At 38.1% G+C, this 14653-nt stretch overlaps 1 protein-coding gene across 3 annotated transcripts in view; it reads right to left on the minus strand.

Moving 5' to 3' along the window:
- Tmeff1 (transmembrane protein with EGF like and two follistatin like domains 1) overlaps positions 1 to 14653 on the minus strand; it is a 101591-nt gene that overhangs the window by 12029 nt on the left and 74909 nt on the right. For all 3 annotated transcript variants that reach the window (XM_063224545.1, XM_063224556.1, XM_063224549.1), the window contains exon 8: positions 4307 to 4430. In XM_063224545.1, coding sequence (XP_063080615.1) covers positions 4307 to 4430 — 124 coding nt within the window. The remainder of the gene's footprint in view (positions 1 to 4306; positions 4431 to 14653) is intronic.

The following is a 14653-nucleotide window of genomic DNA, read 5'->3' on the forward strand; positions in this document are numbered from 1 at the left end:
TCAGACACCAACAAGGAGTATAAAGGAGGCAGATGGATTTGAGTCTCAAACTCAAGAGAGACAACTGAGATTTATATAAACTGAGAGCCATGAGCATATGTCACGCAAAGCCCTATGACTAGACAAAAACACTAAAGAAGATGCTAGAACTGAACCCTGGTACACTGTACCTTGGAGGGGCCAGAAAACACAAGAGGAACCAGCCCAAAAGACTGACATGTCAGCAAGGGAGGAGAAGCCAAGAGTAATGCGAGAAATAAGCAAAGAATGCATATTGCACAAGACAGAAGGGTAAATTGGCATGCTGGTATGTGTTTGTAATTCCAGCTCTCTGAGTGGCTGAGACAGGAGGATCCTGAATTCAGCAACTTAGCAAGACCCCATCTCAAAATAAAAAATAAAAGGATTGGGGATGTAGCTCAGTGCCAAGACTCTGAATTCAATCCTCAATACAACAATAATTAGTTAATTAATTGAAGGGAATGACAAATTGTGTCAAATGCCACTGACTGTTCAAAAATAATTTAGGACTAAGAATTGACCAATGACTTTAGCAATGGGAACAGTCTCAGTGGAATATCATGGACAAAAGCTTTTTGAATGGGTCCAAGAGAGATGGGAAGTGACTACTAGAAATATACTACAGACAACTCTTTCAAGAAGTTGTGCAAAAGAAATGACTTAACTCACAAGAATGAGAAAAGTTTTTTCAAAATGGAATAAACGGTAGTTATAAATATATGCAAAATATGTTCATGTCAAGACACATATGGAGGAAATTGTTGGTTGATAACAGTGACAGTGTGGACGTTCTCTTCATACTGCTTCAGTTTCCTAACTTAGGAGCAGGCTCATTAGTCTCACGTGAGGACGAGAGAGGAGGCACTAACGATCTGTGGAGAGGTGTAGATATACAGAGGTGGGCCAGCAGAATGAATGTCACAGAACAACTGCCTGGAAGCTCAGAGGGCCCACTCTGAGACTTCCAGGCACACGAGCAAACAAGCCAAGTGAACCTAAAGGTGTGATTTTTGACAGCAGCTTCATTCGGTTGTGGGGGTATCAGTATGCAGGGGGAGAGAAGCAGAGACGAACTGGAACTGGCTGTCACATGACTACAATGAAGCAAAAGGCACACAGACCTAAGCAAGCAGTCAACGGCAGTGAATGAGCACAACGACATCCAGGGGTGGACCCTGAGAAGGTGACAGGAGAATAAAGTGAAGGCCTGCTGGGATGGAAGGAGTGCTAGGAAGAAAGCAGAGGGAACTGCTAGAGATGAAATTATTCACAAGTGTACACCTTCAACCCGTATCTCCCTGAATTTTTGTTTTTGTTTTGTTCTGTGGCAACACGGATAGAACTCAGAGCCACATGCACACCAGGCAAGCACTCTAAAACTGAGTCACAACCCCAGCCCTCTCATCAGCTGGGAAACAAAAATAAATCCAGCAGTCCCCTAGAGGCCACTCATGGTGGGTAGCCCACTGGCACCTTGGACCAAGCATGTCCAACTGAATGTATCACTTTCCCCAAGCCTTCTCACTCTTCCTGTTGTGTTTCTTACCCAGTGTGGCCCTAGCAGAAGCCTGTGACTCATGACTCTTCATTCCACTCCCTTCCCTGACCCCTAGCTGGTTACCAGTATCTGCTAATTCAACCATTTACCGTATTTCTGTAACCCATCTGCTTCTCTGAGCCCCAGGACAACTCTATTATTTAATTCATGCTCTTATTTCTTATTAATCCAACTCTCAAGTCTTCTAACACATTTTCCACAATACCACCAGACTGCCTTTCAGATCTTATCATGTCACTGCTGTATGTAAAGTATAGTAACTGCTTCTCACTGCCTTTTAAAAGAAAGGTCACATTTCTGGGATAACAAAACTATGCCTATAAGATGTGACCCCCCTCCTCACAATGTTCCTCATTCTCTTTTGGGCTGAAGTATCTTTTCTGAGGTCCCCAAATCATCTCACACATACCTATGTGTGGTAACACTTTTCATGAATTTTATTTATTATTTGTCAGTCTCTTCCACCTGGATATATTTTTCAAAGGCAAGCTCTCTGAATCCCTGTCATATTTATCTGCCAAAGCATTTGGTAAAGTTTGCAATAAATAAACAAAACAGTGGGATAAGGCTAGAAGATTTTAAGAAAATAATAGGACTGCCCCAGAAGGTTGTTCATCACTGGTTGTTTACTGCAGTTATGTGTATTTCAGTTTGACTCTTACAGATACTATAAATACTTAGAAAAAGAAAGGGACCAGCTGCTTTTGAAGAGTCATAAGCAGGTTAAGTGGGAAAGGGACTTTAGAAACAGTGATTAGCAAAGACACTCCTCTGATCTGAATAAAGAAGTTGAAAGGCATCATGCATCATTCTGAAAAAATAACTGCTAAGTACCTATTGGACTAATCCCTATTAACCAGTTACCAGTCCAATTATTTAAATACAGGATGACAAAATTTATATTTTTGTTAATTTTATAAGACAGTATAACAGGAAATATAAAAATAACTTCATTGAATTTATTCAATACAAGAATCAACTGGTTGACATAACACTTCCCTGAGGTGCTCTGACTAGTTAAAAGTAAACAAATATGCTGCCAGAGTGAAGCTTGGAGTAAACTCAAGTGGTTAAGAAAACAGTGGTGAGGGGCCAGGGATTAAGCTCAGCAGCATAAGCACCTGCCTGGCAAGCTCAAGATCATGAGTTCAATCTCCAGAACCAAAAAGAAAAAGAAAACAGTGGTTAGCAAAACAAAGAAACTCTGATGTAATGGGCTTATAGTCTTATAATACCAATTGTTATTTAATAAATATCAGATACTGTGCACAAAGCACTTTATATGTACAATCTCATGTAAACACTAGGAGATAGCTGCTATTACCATTATAATTTCAGAAATGAGAAAAATGTGACTTACAACAATTTAAGCATCTTCCAAAGGACATATAGCCAATAATGAATGGGCCCAACTCAGTGAATCTGATCCCACCTTTAACCACCACAGTAACACAACGAGGAATAATTCACTGTCTGACATGGTTTCAAACCTGGTGTGCTGTCTTAAATACAGGTGTTATTTTTTAAATGTTCAGGCAAAAATGTGGGAGTCGATTAGCTCCTTCAAAGATGAGAACTTTTCATCAGGAAAAAGCCAAAGGCTTAACAAAGATCTATTCGATCATAAACTCATAAACAGTTTATAATGCTTTGTTCAAGATTTTGCTTCATGTTGTTTTTTTGTTTTGTTTGTGTTACTGGGGACTGAATTCAGAGTCTTTACACTGAATAACAAATTTTATACTTTTTATTTTAAAACAGTCTTGCTAAATCACTAAATTGCCAGGTCTGGGAATGAGCTTGCAATTCTCCTGCTTCAGCCTCCCAGAACGTTGGCCTTAGACGCATGTACTACCACACAGACTTGTTTTTAAGTGAGAGTAAAGGAGAAAATAAAAACCAGGAGGACAAAACTGAAGAAGCCATGGGACTCAAAAGACTAATGTCCAGCAGCTTTCCTTTTCTTTTGGAAAGCCTGACCACCTTCTGGGTATACAGAAACAAAAGGAGGGCATAGGGTTTCTCCATGTTTCGACTGAGAGAGGAAAAGAATTCTGGCTTAGCTCCCAGAAACGGGAGCCAGAAGAATGACAGCAACCTTCCCTTGTCTAAGGAAACACAACCTGGCTAACCGGACTTTAACAGAGGATGAGCTCCTGGCAACACAGGCGAGAAGGGCGGCAGAAGCAGTGAGATCAGTAAGTACCAGGAAATGTGAGGCCAATTTTTTCTCAGCTCTGCACACATTTCCTGTTGGCCTTGAAGAAGTTATATAAAGTCTCTGGAGTCTGGGAGTTGAGGATTTACACCCTTTCCATCTCTTAACTCACACCTGGTTCCTCTTCCTCACTCCTTATTTTTAGAAATCTATTTTTGTATATATTTTAAGTTACATATTCTTAATATATTTTGCAGTCCTTCAACCACCTTTCACAGATTGTCTGAAGATCAAAATAGTATTGGAATGTGGCACCCTTTTTATATTAAAAATATGTAATTGTCATTAAAATGTTGTCTATAATCTTAAGGCCCTAATAAAACATGTTTCTTAACTAGTTTGGTGGCAGGGCTGTTTTGGTTTTAATGATCCTGCTGATTTAGTTTTCAATTGCCTGTTACAGATAAATACTACTTTTTGGTAATCCTAGGCCACATTTCACTGCCTTCTATAAAGCAGTGAGTATTGATGGAAAAATTCTCACTACTGATCTGGAGGCACTGACTTACCTACAAGAAGCCTTCTGAGTGGAATAGATGAATTCGCACTTCCCATGGATGCAGAAACCATTGAGGTTTTCAGGGCAAGGCATGTGGTTTCCAATATAAACATCTTCTCTTTGATCACTAGCATCTTAAAAGAACATAAACCAGGTCACTGAATAGTGAAAAACAAACTGAAAAACATCATAGGCTTTCCAAGGTTCTGAAACAGTGAATAAACTGACCCCTTGTCAACCACATGCTGAGCAATTTAGAAAGGAGATTCATCAGATGGGGCATGGGTAAAATCCAAGGTCTCCTTCAAATTCCTATTATGCCATAAACACAGCAGGAGATTATTTGGATTCAAAGTACTTAAAAGTATTTACAGGATATAACCATTATCAGCTACTGTTACATAAAAAAGTGCCAAAGAAAATTATCAAAATTATCTATCCTCAAGAAATAAATGCTAGCCCTAGAAGAAAATTGTCTCTGTAAAAAAAAATATACACATCACTAGCTTTAGCAAAGTAAACTTACTCATAATTAGGGTCTATGAAACTAAGACCAAAAAACACTAAAATGACAGAGAGCAAGTTACAGGATTTTAAAAGTTTAGGGTAAATATTTACTCTTAAAGTCAAACCAATCAAGTATATTGACTTTTTTCATATGAAAATAGGCTTTTTAAATACAGTTTTTCTCAAATGTTCATTATTTTTAAAAATTGTTTTAAAATTCAGACATAAGAGAACATATAATGAAATTTAAAATCATCTGAGAGCCCTGTAGCCAAAGAGAACCACTGTAAATACACTGTTGGCCATCTGTTAAGATTTAGAACCAAATTTAGCTAAAGTAAAGAAAATGAAGTGTGGTGAGTACTATCACTGTTGGAAAAGGGACAGAGAATCAGGAAAGGACAGGAAGGACAGAGACGGGGGCCCAGTGTTCAAAATCAACTAATGTTCATCCTCCCAACATACATAGATATGTGAATTGAGAAATAGATTATTGCACCTCTTTTTTTCACATATACACCAATACATTAATCCTGTTCTCCATGGACCCCAAGTTCTCCAATGGTCTGTTTACAGGAAAACTGGAAACATTTTCAGATTTCCTGCTGTTCATATCTTACAGCTCTCACTTACTTACACTGTGTATGTCAGTTGTGTACCTGGTCATCTTATACTCAAATCTAGGACTTTAGGCAAACTCAGAATAATAAGATCTACAATTCACACTGTTTTGAAAGGATTACATGAGCTATCTAATGTATGTACAATACTGCTAAAATAACAAGCTGTCTATAGGACAGCAAAGGTCTTATCTGCCCAAAATACCAACGAAAGTGTTAGCAAAATCTGAAGACTGTAATACAAACAGATTAAAAGGGAATCAAATAGGGGGCTTCATGAACAGGTGCATTTGTGGGAACAGAAAAATAAATCAATGGAGACATGAGAATATAGCTGCCAAGTATGAAAAAATTGAGAACTCAAGGTGCAGACTTTGTGGAAAATCTACAGATAAACAGAAAAAAACATTAATGAGCATTAAACTCAATAATAGAACACACAGATCATGTCACGGCTAACAAGACAAAAGTGATGCCATTTTGTCTCAAAATTTATATATTTATATTGCACTAATTTAATGTATGACAAGAAAGAGAATGAACTACAGGTTGGGAAATCCAAGACATTAGTTCTCAATTTAAAGAATGTCTTTGCTACTATATGACTGTGGTCAAATCACTTCCCTTCACTGAGGGAGCTGAAGGAGATCAGCACTGTCCAACAGATGTGGCAGACAGACGCATATGTCATTTTATACTTTCTAGTAGCCAAAAAACAAATTAATTTTAAGCACATAGCCAAAAAATGTCATTTCATCAAAATATCAACATAAAAATTGAGACTTTAACATTCTTTTTTAAAATAAATCTCCAAAATCTGGTTGGTATTTTACACTCACAACACATCTATCTCAATTCTGACTAGCCACATTTCAAGTGTTCAGTGGCCACAAGTGGCTAGTAATTATCATATTAGACAGCACAGAATAGATGACTGATTTACTAATCCATAGCGTGCTAGACACTGAGGGTAAAAAAAAAAAAAAAAACCAGAGCATATCCTGATCTCAGTGGGCTGTTATGGTCTCCTCCAGCTCCCAGACTATAATTCTGTATGGCAAAACAAAACAGAAGTCACAGAAAAAAACAAGCCCTCTAACTGGCTGCTGTACCCCTGAACACTCTCTCCTATAACATGCCGTCACACCAGAGGTACTGCTCTCTGTGATTTTTAATGGTTTCTACCGTGAGACTGACAACTCCCTGAGAACCTAGATTATCTGTGTTACATAAACATCAGAATTCTAAGTACAATGCTAAGGACAGGGACAGCCCTTGGTCACTGCCTGGGTTTGAGTTCCTGTAATAACACTTCCTAGCTGTATAACCAAAAGGCAGTCACTTAATCATTCATGGTTCTCACCTGAAAAACACACTTAATAACAACCATTTCTCACAGGATTGTTTTGAGAATGAAATGAGGTAATAACTTTTAGAGACTTAGTATATTAAGTTTTTTCGGGACTTAAAAGAATGGTTGGCAAAAATAAGTAATAAATATTACCTCGTATTATTCCATGTTTATAAATGTTAGATGAATGAACTCTAATTTTCACTTGTTGATATGTTATAATATAAAAACCTTCAGTTTTATGGGCAATTGCCTAGCGTGCATGAGGCTCTTGGATCCCAGGACCACAGACAAAAACAAAGTGTCTTCGGTTTTAAAATCTTTTACTGGATAAGAAAATTATTTAAGAGCTTAACTTCAGTGTTTTTCATTGACAAAATTATTATTACTCAAACAAGACTCTCCTCCTAGTAAACCACACTGTTTTAGTAGTCCTATCCTACGCTTCACCACTGAGGCAGAATTAACAGACATTTCACTTATAAATACTTGTAGGCAAAGCAAAGACCTTCTTCAAACAATCAGCATATAAGAAATTCTTGCTATGTTTCAAATTTTTTTTTAAATGCTATTTTTTTTTTTTTGTCTTTTTCCTTTTTATCGGTACCGGGGATCAAACTCATGACTGCCTGCTTGCAAGGCAGGTGCTTATGCCACTGAGCTAAATCCCCAGCCCCTAAAATGCTATTTTCTAACAGCTATCAAGTCATAAGTGATCAGAAGAAAGCACTCACCACCCTGCATCACAGCGCATCTCAAAACATGGTATTTCTTTTCCATAGTGGGACACAAGGTGAGTCTATAACTATGGGACTATAGAGTGATGTTGTGAATATGGTAAGTGAACTCCTATAACATGTAGAACAATAGGAACACACAGTTCTGTAGTGGGGGCATAACACACAAACATAAGAAAGTTCTATAAACAGCAGGAAATTTCAACAAGAATGCAGAGCAGGAAGTTATCCAAAAAGTGAGCTATATAAAGCAGAAAAAAAAGTTAACTAAATAACAGAGTTTTAATAAAGTATGACACCAATAAACATTTACTGAATGGACTAATAAAAGTATATGAAACCAAACTATAAGTAAAGTGAAGCTATATGGATATGCTTAATAAGGCTTTAAAGTCTGTGACTGACACCGAGTTCAAATTCAACACTCTCACTCAGGGTCAGACACACTGTTCTGTGCATAGCCAAAGGTTCTGTATTAAGCTGAGCATTTAAAGAAAAACCATCCTTGGTTCTTGCCCTCAAGAAGTTTATAATCAGTTTAGAGACTGAACAGGCTGGACATGCGTGGCAGGTTACAACTGAATACCACCAGCTGCTACGGAGCTCACATTCAGAGAAGTCACTCTGAGCTAAACCACACACAGAAGGATTATAAAGGACAGCATTTAGAGTGAGGGCTCAACACACAAACAGGCTTAGAGAGAGAAGCAGCGGAAAGTATCATAGTGCATGAGGCATTCGCAAGAACAAGCTGCTGATCCACCTTCCAAGTGCAGTGTGCGGAGAATGAGGGAGGGTACAAAGCAAAGGTAGCAAAGCAGGCAAAAGCTTTGGGAAAATCTAAATTCCAAATGAGAAGAGTTTTCTTACCACACAGATAAGGAAGACACTAAGGGGCTTCTAAAGGGAGATGCAGTGAAAGCTGTATTCTGCACGAAAGATAGAAGTGATAGATTGGGAGTTAAGGAAATAAGAAGTGGCTGACTGCAGGTGTGAGATTTCTTTTAAGACGGAAATTTCATTTTAGAGTGTTTCAGAAAACATTCTAAAATTAGATTATGATGCGCTTTTACAACTCTATAAATATACTAAAACCACTGAATTATGTACTTTAAACAAATGAACGTGACAGTGTATAAATTATATCTCAATAAAGCTGTTAAAATAATTAGATACCAACATACAAGATAGACGGACAAAGCAACACAAGTGACCAATTAGAAGGTTTTTATACCTACTGCAAACTGGTGGCAGCAAAAAGCTAAGCTAGAGTTCAGCAGTAAGAATTAATACTAGGAATACAGGAAAAAAATAAAGGTACTTTAGAAAATGAACGAGCTCAGAAACTCAGACATGGAAGGTCCATCTGCCCATGTTATTATCTTGGTGAATCCTCGTATTTTTTCCCCCGGGCTTACTTTTCTCTTAGGACTAGTTTCACATACCCAATGGCCTAGTGGGTTTTTGAAGGCCTGCTTCTGCTTGAACACTTCCAGAGTTACTGAATATATCATAATACACTGAATTTCAGTACTGTCAGGTTTTCCTCATGCTAAATAAAACTCTAACTGCAGACTTCCTAGTGTCTGTTCATCCCCACCCCACACTCACCAGTCTTTTATTCCATCCTTATTTGAAGAACTGCAGCTTTCAATTAACTTTAAGAGCAGTGCCCAGTACTAGCCCAATATATTTAATAGAACAGAACCATTCTCTTTACTTTAGCTGCAGTTAATCCAGAATCATGCACAATGGTTCCAAATGTGAGCATATCGGTGAGGGGCCTCCAGTAGAGAGAAAGCAGTAAAATAAACAAACTGAGTTCAAATTTTGACCCCAGTCATCCAAAAAAGTACTTTTTAAAGCATACAGTATGTTCTAAAGCTTTAGGCAATGGCAGAACAACCAACAGTAAGTACAAAACCCCTCTAGACCATGGGGCGTGTGAAACTAGTCCTAAGAGAAGGGGAAAAATACGAGGATTCACCAAGATAATAACATGAGCAGATTAAATATTCAGGAAGAGATTCAGAATGACAGCAAGGGACAGAACAGCACTCTGGAACAGTCATGATACAAAGAGCAGGGCACCAGGGCTCCGTGAGTTCCAGTCCTTGCTCTCCCATCCTACATGAGCAATCAACCTCCACGGTTTAGCTGCTTCACCTACCAAACAAGGACTTCCAGTGAAAGCATCCAGATAAACAGTAGGCCACCTCATTAGAAATCATCATAAAGGATGAATGCTCTACTGATGTCACTTGTAAGCCACACGTAACATAGCACGATAAGCAAACTCACCAACAGTGAGAACTGAGCACAGCCAGTTAGCAACAGTGAAACAGGAAGCAAAAATCAGCCACAGCCACAACAACATCCATAGAAAAGTCAGTAATCTGCTATTTTTACACTCACAGTGATCCTAGTCAGTGCACACTATACTCCCACCTTACAAATCACTGAGGCTCACAAAAACCAGGCCACACAGGTTTAAACATAGACCAAATCTGACTCCAAAATACAAGCTCTTTCCCATTAAACTATTTTACCAAACAAACCAGGAGATGCACATGGACTCAAACAAAATGCCCAAATACTTGCTCTTTAGGCTAAATAAATTAACACAACTTCAAAAAGAAAATACACAAAGTCTTTTAAAATGCAATAAAGCATGGTTTCAGAAACCATAGCACAGATGTGGCTTCCACACAGTACAAACTGCTCACCAAACAATGGCCTTAGACAACTGGGGGCAGGCTCCAGAAGCAACAGCTGCAACTACTAATGTGTGTGCAGTATAAAAAGTGTATTTGGTCACCAGTGGCTTGTTCCATCCACAGAAGCTTTCACATGCAAATCTGCCACCAGCAGCAGTGTTTTCAAACCAAGGCTGGTATGCTCCAAATGATGATGTTGTAAGAACCCAGTGCATGGGGGGGTAGCCCGGTGGGAAAACGCTACCCGAGCACATGTGAGGCCCTCAATTTGATTGCCTGCACTGCGAAAGAAATACAACAACAGTATCTGTAAAGGCTTGTTCCACTGGCTGTCTATCCTGCTCCATCTGTGAACTACCCAGTTAAACCCCGAGGAGTTGCTGTTAGCAATTGAGACTACATCAGCATTAGGTCAGTAACCCCAGGACTCTTATTTCTACAAATCCCTACAGTTAAAAATTCAAATATTTTGGCTAGCTTGTCCCACATTCCCCTGTATCCCAACCTTTATCACTAACCTATTCCTTTACATAGCCTTTTTTAACCTTGTCTCCTTGGACTCCACGAAGGAATGCTCTACTGAAAACCCATTCTACCTACTTTCTAACACATCCCACACCCATTTCTAAGCTCACTGTCTCCATTAAGACTTTCTCTTGGGCTGGGGATTTAGCTCAGCGGCATAAGTGCCTGCCTTGCAAGCAGGCAGTCATGAGTTTGATCCCTGGTACCGATAAAAAAAAGAAAAAGACAAAAAAAAATTAAAGACTTTCTCTTAACCTACTCTACTAGTGATACACCTTTCTTCATGTGAACAAACTCATCTACCATCTTAATTGTTCCCTTAAAAAAAGACTCCATCCATCTCCCTGATGTACTAAGACCACATTATTTCCCCGACCCCCAATCCATCCACGTGCCACCTTCTACTAACACACTGTGGTCACTTCCTTTCTGTTCTCATTCACCAAGAAACTTCCTTCCCAAAGTCCTCAAACCACAGCACTGTGATGTTCCATCACAGCTCATGACACGCACTCTCAGAGACCCTTCAATAATGCTATTACCTGGAGCACAGCCCCATCGTCTTTAAAAGAGTAATCAGAAGAGCAAGATTGAAATATTCAAATAACAGTCACCACATTGACATCTCACTATCTCCAGTATCCTTGGCCAGCAGGAGTAAACAGACCAATAAGGCTCAAGAAGGAGACCAAAGATGGAATGAGAGGGATGAGATGAACCTCAGGAACAAAGTGAAAGGCTTCCATTATCTTTGTAGCCAAGGAATGCCATTCAAGTCTGTGCTGAACAAAGTTACAAAAGTACTTCAAATTCCAAAATGTAATTAATCACCTTCATTATCCAAGTTACAAAGTTCTAAGTTACAAAGTTTCTAAAGTACTTCAAACTCTAAATTATAATTAATCACCTCTATTATCAATTTTTCCCTCACCTTACCCCAAACATGTGTCCCCTCCCAGCACCCTTAGTTCTATTCAAAGACTTTCAATATGTCATCTAGCTAAGGTTTTAGTCCCTCTGAACTCCATGCCTCACATATAAGCAATGCCTGCTCCTTTTGAGGCTACTTAGCTCTGTTCCAATATAAACAATAAGCACAGTGTTCCTACACTGTGTATCATTCTCACAAGTAATTAACTTTGTAGTCTTACTGTTTTCAAATACATTATATTAAGGAAGTTCACTCAAATTTTACATCTTCTGTGACATTTCTCAGATTCTCATCGCTTCCCACCACAGAGTAATCTCATCTTTTTGAAATGCCCATTACACATTTTACTATACTACATTTTACGACAATAATCAGTTTCCATTGGGTTAGAAGTGGTATTTAGTACTGTGGGATAAACTACAGATGCACATTAAGTAATAAATATCTTTCTGTCCATAAGTAGCTTCTGATAAACACTATAAATTAGGTACATAACTAAGTTCATTTACCAATTACAATGACTTCATTAAAGTTACAGGTCAATCTTATGAGTAAAAAGTTTTAGCATCCCAAAATGGCATAGGCAATAATTTATCAACATGAAGTTGAATTATAATGTGATTTTAATCAACAACATACAAGAACACATAATTCTTCAAATTGTCTCAGTATGAGCTTCTAAATACCGAAAGATGGCCTTTCTGTTCTCTTTATTCTTTCTCGCTATACAGAGTAAAACTGGGACTGATCTATTATATCCCCTTTAGGAATACAGGAGATTTCTTATTTCAAATACAGTACTTTGTATTAGCATAAAAAACGTGTACTCCGGGGCTGCGGATTTAGCTCAGCGGCATAAGCGCCTGCCTTGTAAGCAAGCAGTCGTGAGTTCGATCCCTGGTACTGATAAAAACGAGAAAAAACTTGTACTCCAGGAGCCCATGAGTTATAACACATTCAGTAACATAAGATACCATCTATTGAACACTTATATCAAACAAGATTCAAAGCACTTGGCATGACTGTAGGAGATAAGTACTATTATTGTTCCCCAGATATACTTCTTTTTTAGAAATTAGAAATACAAGGTGGATCACACATTTTTTAATGTCCATTAGAATAACCAAACAAATGAGCAGAAAATACACTTGCGACAGATAGGGTAAGTATATACAAGTTTTGATCTAGGAATCAAAAGATCTAGACTTGCTTGTTAACTAGATCTAATACTCATTGAGTCTCAGTGTTCCACTGATTTAGTGTTCTTACAAAGCAGTAGTAAGAGCCAAACAAATGCCTGTGAACCCAAATCAGGAAAGAATAAGGGACATGAGGTCAAAGGCTCTAATTTCTGCTCTAACCTCCACTAGACTGAGACTTTGTACAAATGGATCTTACATCTTCTGTGACCTACACCCATCCTTTCAACAAGTAGGGAGCATTCTGGTTTGACTATTGTCTCCTTTGGAAGTCCTGTAATGTTTACAATGCCTAAGTTTTATTGGTCTTGTTCTCTACTGTTTTGTTCAACTTTATAATATCTAATGAAATAGACAATTCTTTTTAAGGAAACAAGGGACATTGTTGATAACCATTGTTGATAAACTTGTACTCTGTTCTACACCATGTGCTATGTCTATCCTTGGTTTTGACTGACAGCTTTGTTTTGCCATATTTGACTTTATTCTCTCCCCCCCAAAAAAGTAATAAGAACTAAGGAGTAATAAAACCCAAAATGTGTAAATTTTGTTGTAAAAAAAAGAGAGGGAAAAAAAGAGCTCTAAAGGATATAACAGCAAGTGTGTTTAGGGGTGTTAAATAGCTGACCATATTAATGTTTTTGGTTGGATCATTGAACACAACTGTTTGCAGTCTCACTGTTTGAATGTCCACTTTGTATTCTTTGATACTGTGATTTGAGCAACTGTTTCTAAGATGATAATATGTAATCTATTAACTGGTGATGTCTTACTGTTTTTTTTTTGTTTTGTTTTGTTTTTGTTTTGTTTTTTGTAGTTCTGTATTACTTGTACCCTTACACCGCTTTGTTTTGTTTTGTGTTTTTCTCTTTTTCCTTTTAAATAAAATTTAAAAAAAAAAAAAAAAAACAAGTAGGGAGCAACTGCTTCATACCAAACATTCTGCTAGGTTTAGGGAAGCAAAATGAAGATGGCAGATACGATTTTCTGTCTTCACAGAATTTACAGCCTACGAGAGAAATACAGATGAGTAAAAAAGAACTAAACAGAGTTGGGTAAGTGCCAGATAAGGGAGAGTACAAGAGAGGCACCTAATCTAGATTTAAAGGTGAAGAAATACTGCCCAAAATAAAACAGTTTTCAAACTGAGACTAAAAGGAATTAGTAAGACAAAGAAGTAAAGACTTTCTGGCAAAGAGCAAGATTCAAAGACCTGGGCATAGAAGGAAAGTGTTAACTAACAGCAGATCCTAGAAAAGTAAGAGAATTTTGCAAAACCATTGGTAAGGCATGTTCCACGTGGTGGTTAAGCTTGATTGTGTCAACTCCACTGGCTTAGAAGCGACCAGAGACACATAAAGCACCCTGGCATGTCATGGAGGTACAGCCTTGGGTATTATTAGGTCTAATGCTTCGCCTGCTCACTCTCTGGTGCTATTCCTCTGCTCTGCTTCCTGGCAGCCACAAATAGAGCAGTTTTGCTCCATCACACCCTTACATCATGATGTTTTTGCCTTAGAGCCAACTGATCATGGACTGAATCCCCTGACCTGTGAGCCAAATTAAACCTCTTCTCCTTCTTTAAGTTGTAAGCATCAGGCATTGTGTCTCAGTGACAGAAAATCTATTACATTTCAAGATAATTTCTTGTAACTGAATACACACCTATAGTTATTTCAATAATTTTAACTTAACACATATATGGGAGCAATCTGTAAACAGAGATGCATCTTAGGGGTCACTTATTACTAACAATCAGCTATCTAAAGG

This window comes from Cavia porcellus, unplaced genomic scaffold (genome assembly GCF_034190915.1).
Source record: "Cavia porcellus strain 051 isolate PalLab524CR breed Dunkin Hartley unplaced genomic scaffold, mCavPor4.1 scaffold_1, whole genome shotgun sequence".
Classification (NCBI taxonomy): Eukaryota; Metazoa; Chordata; class Mammalia; order Rodentia; family Caviidae; genus Cavia; species Cavia porcellus.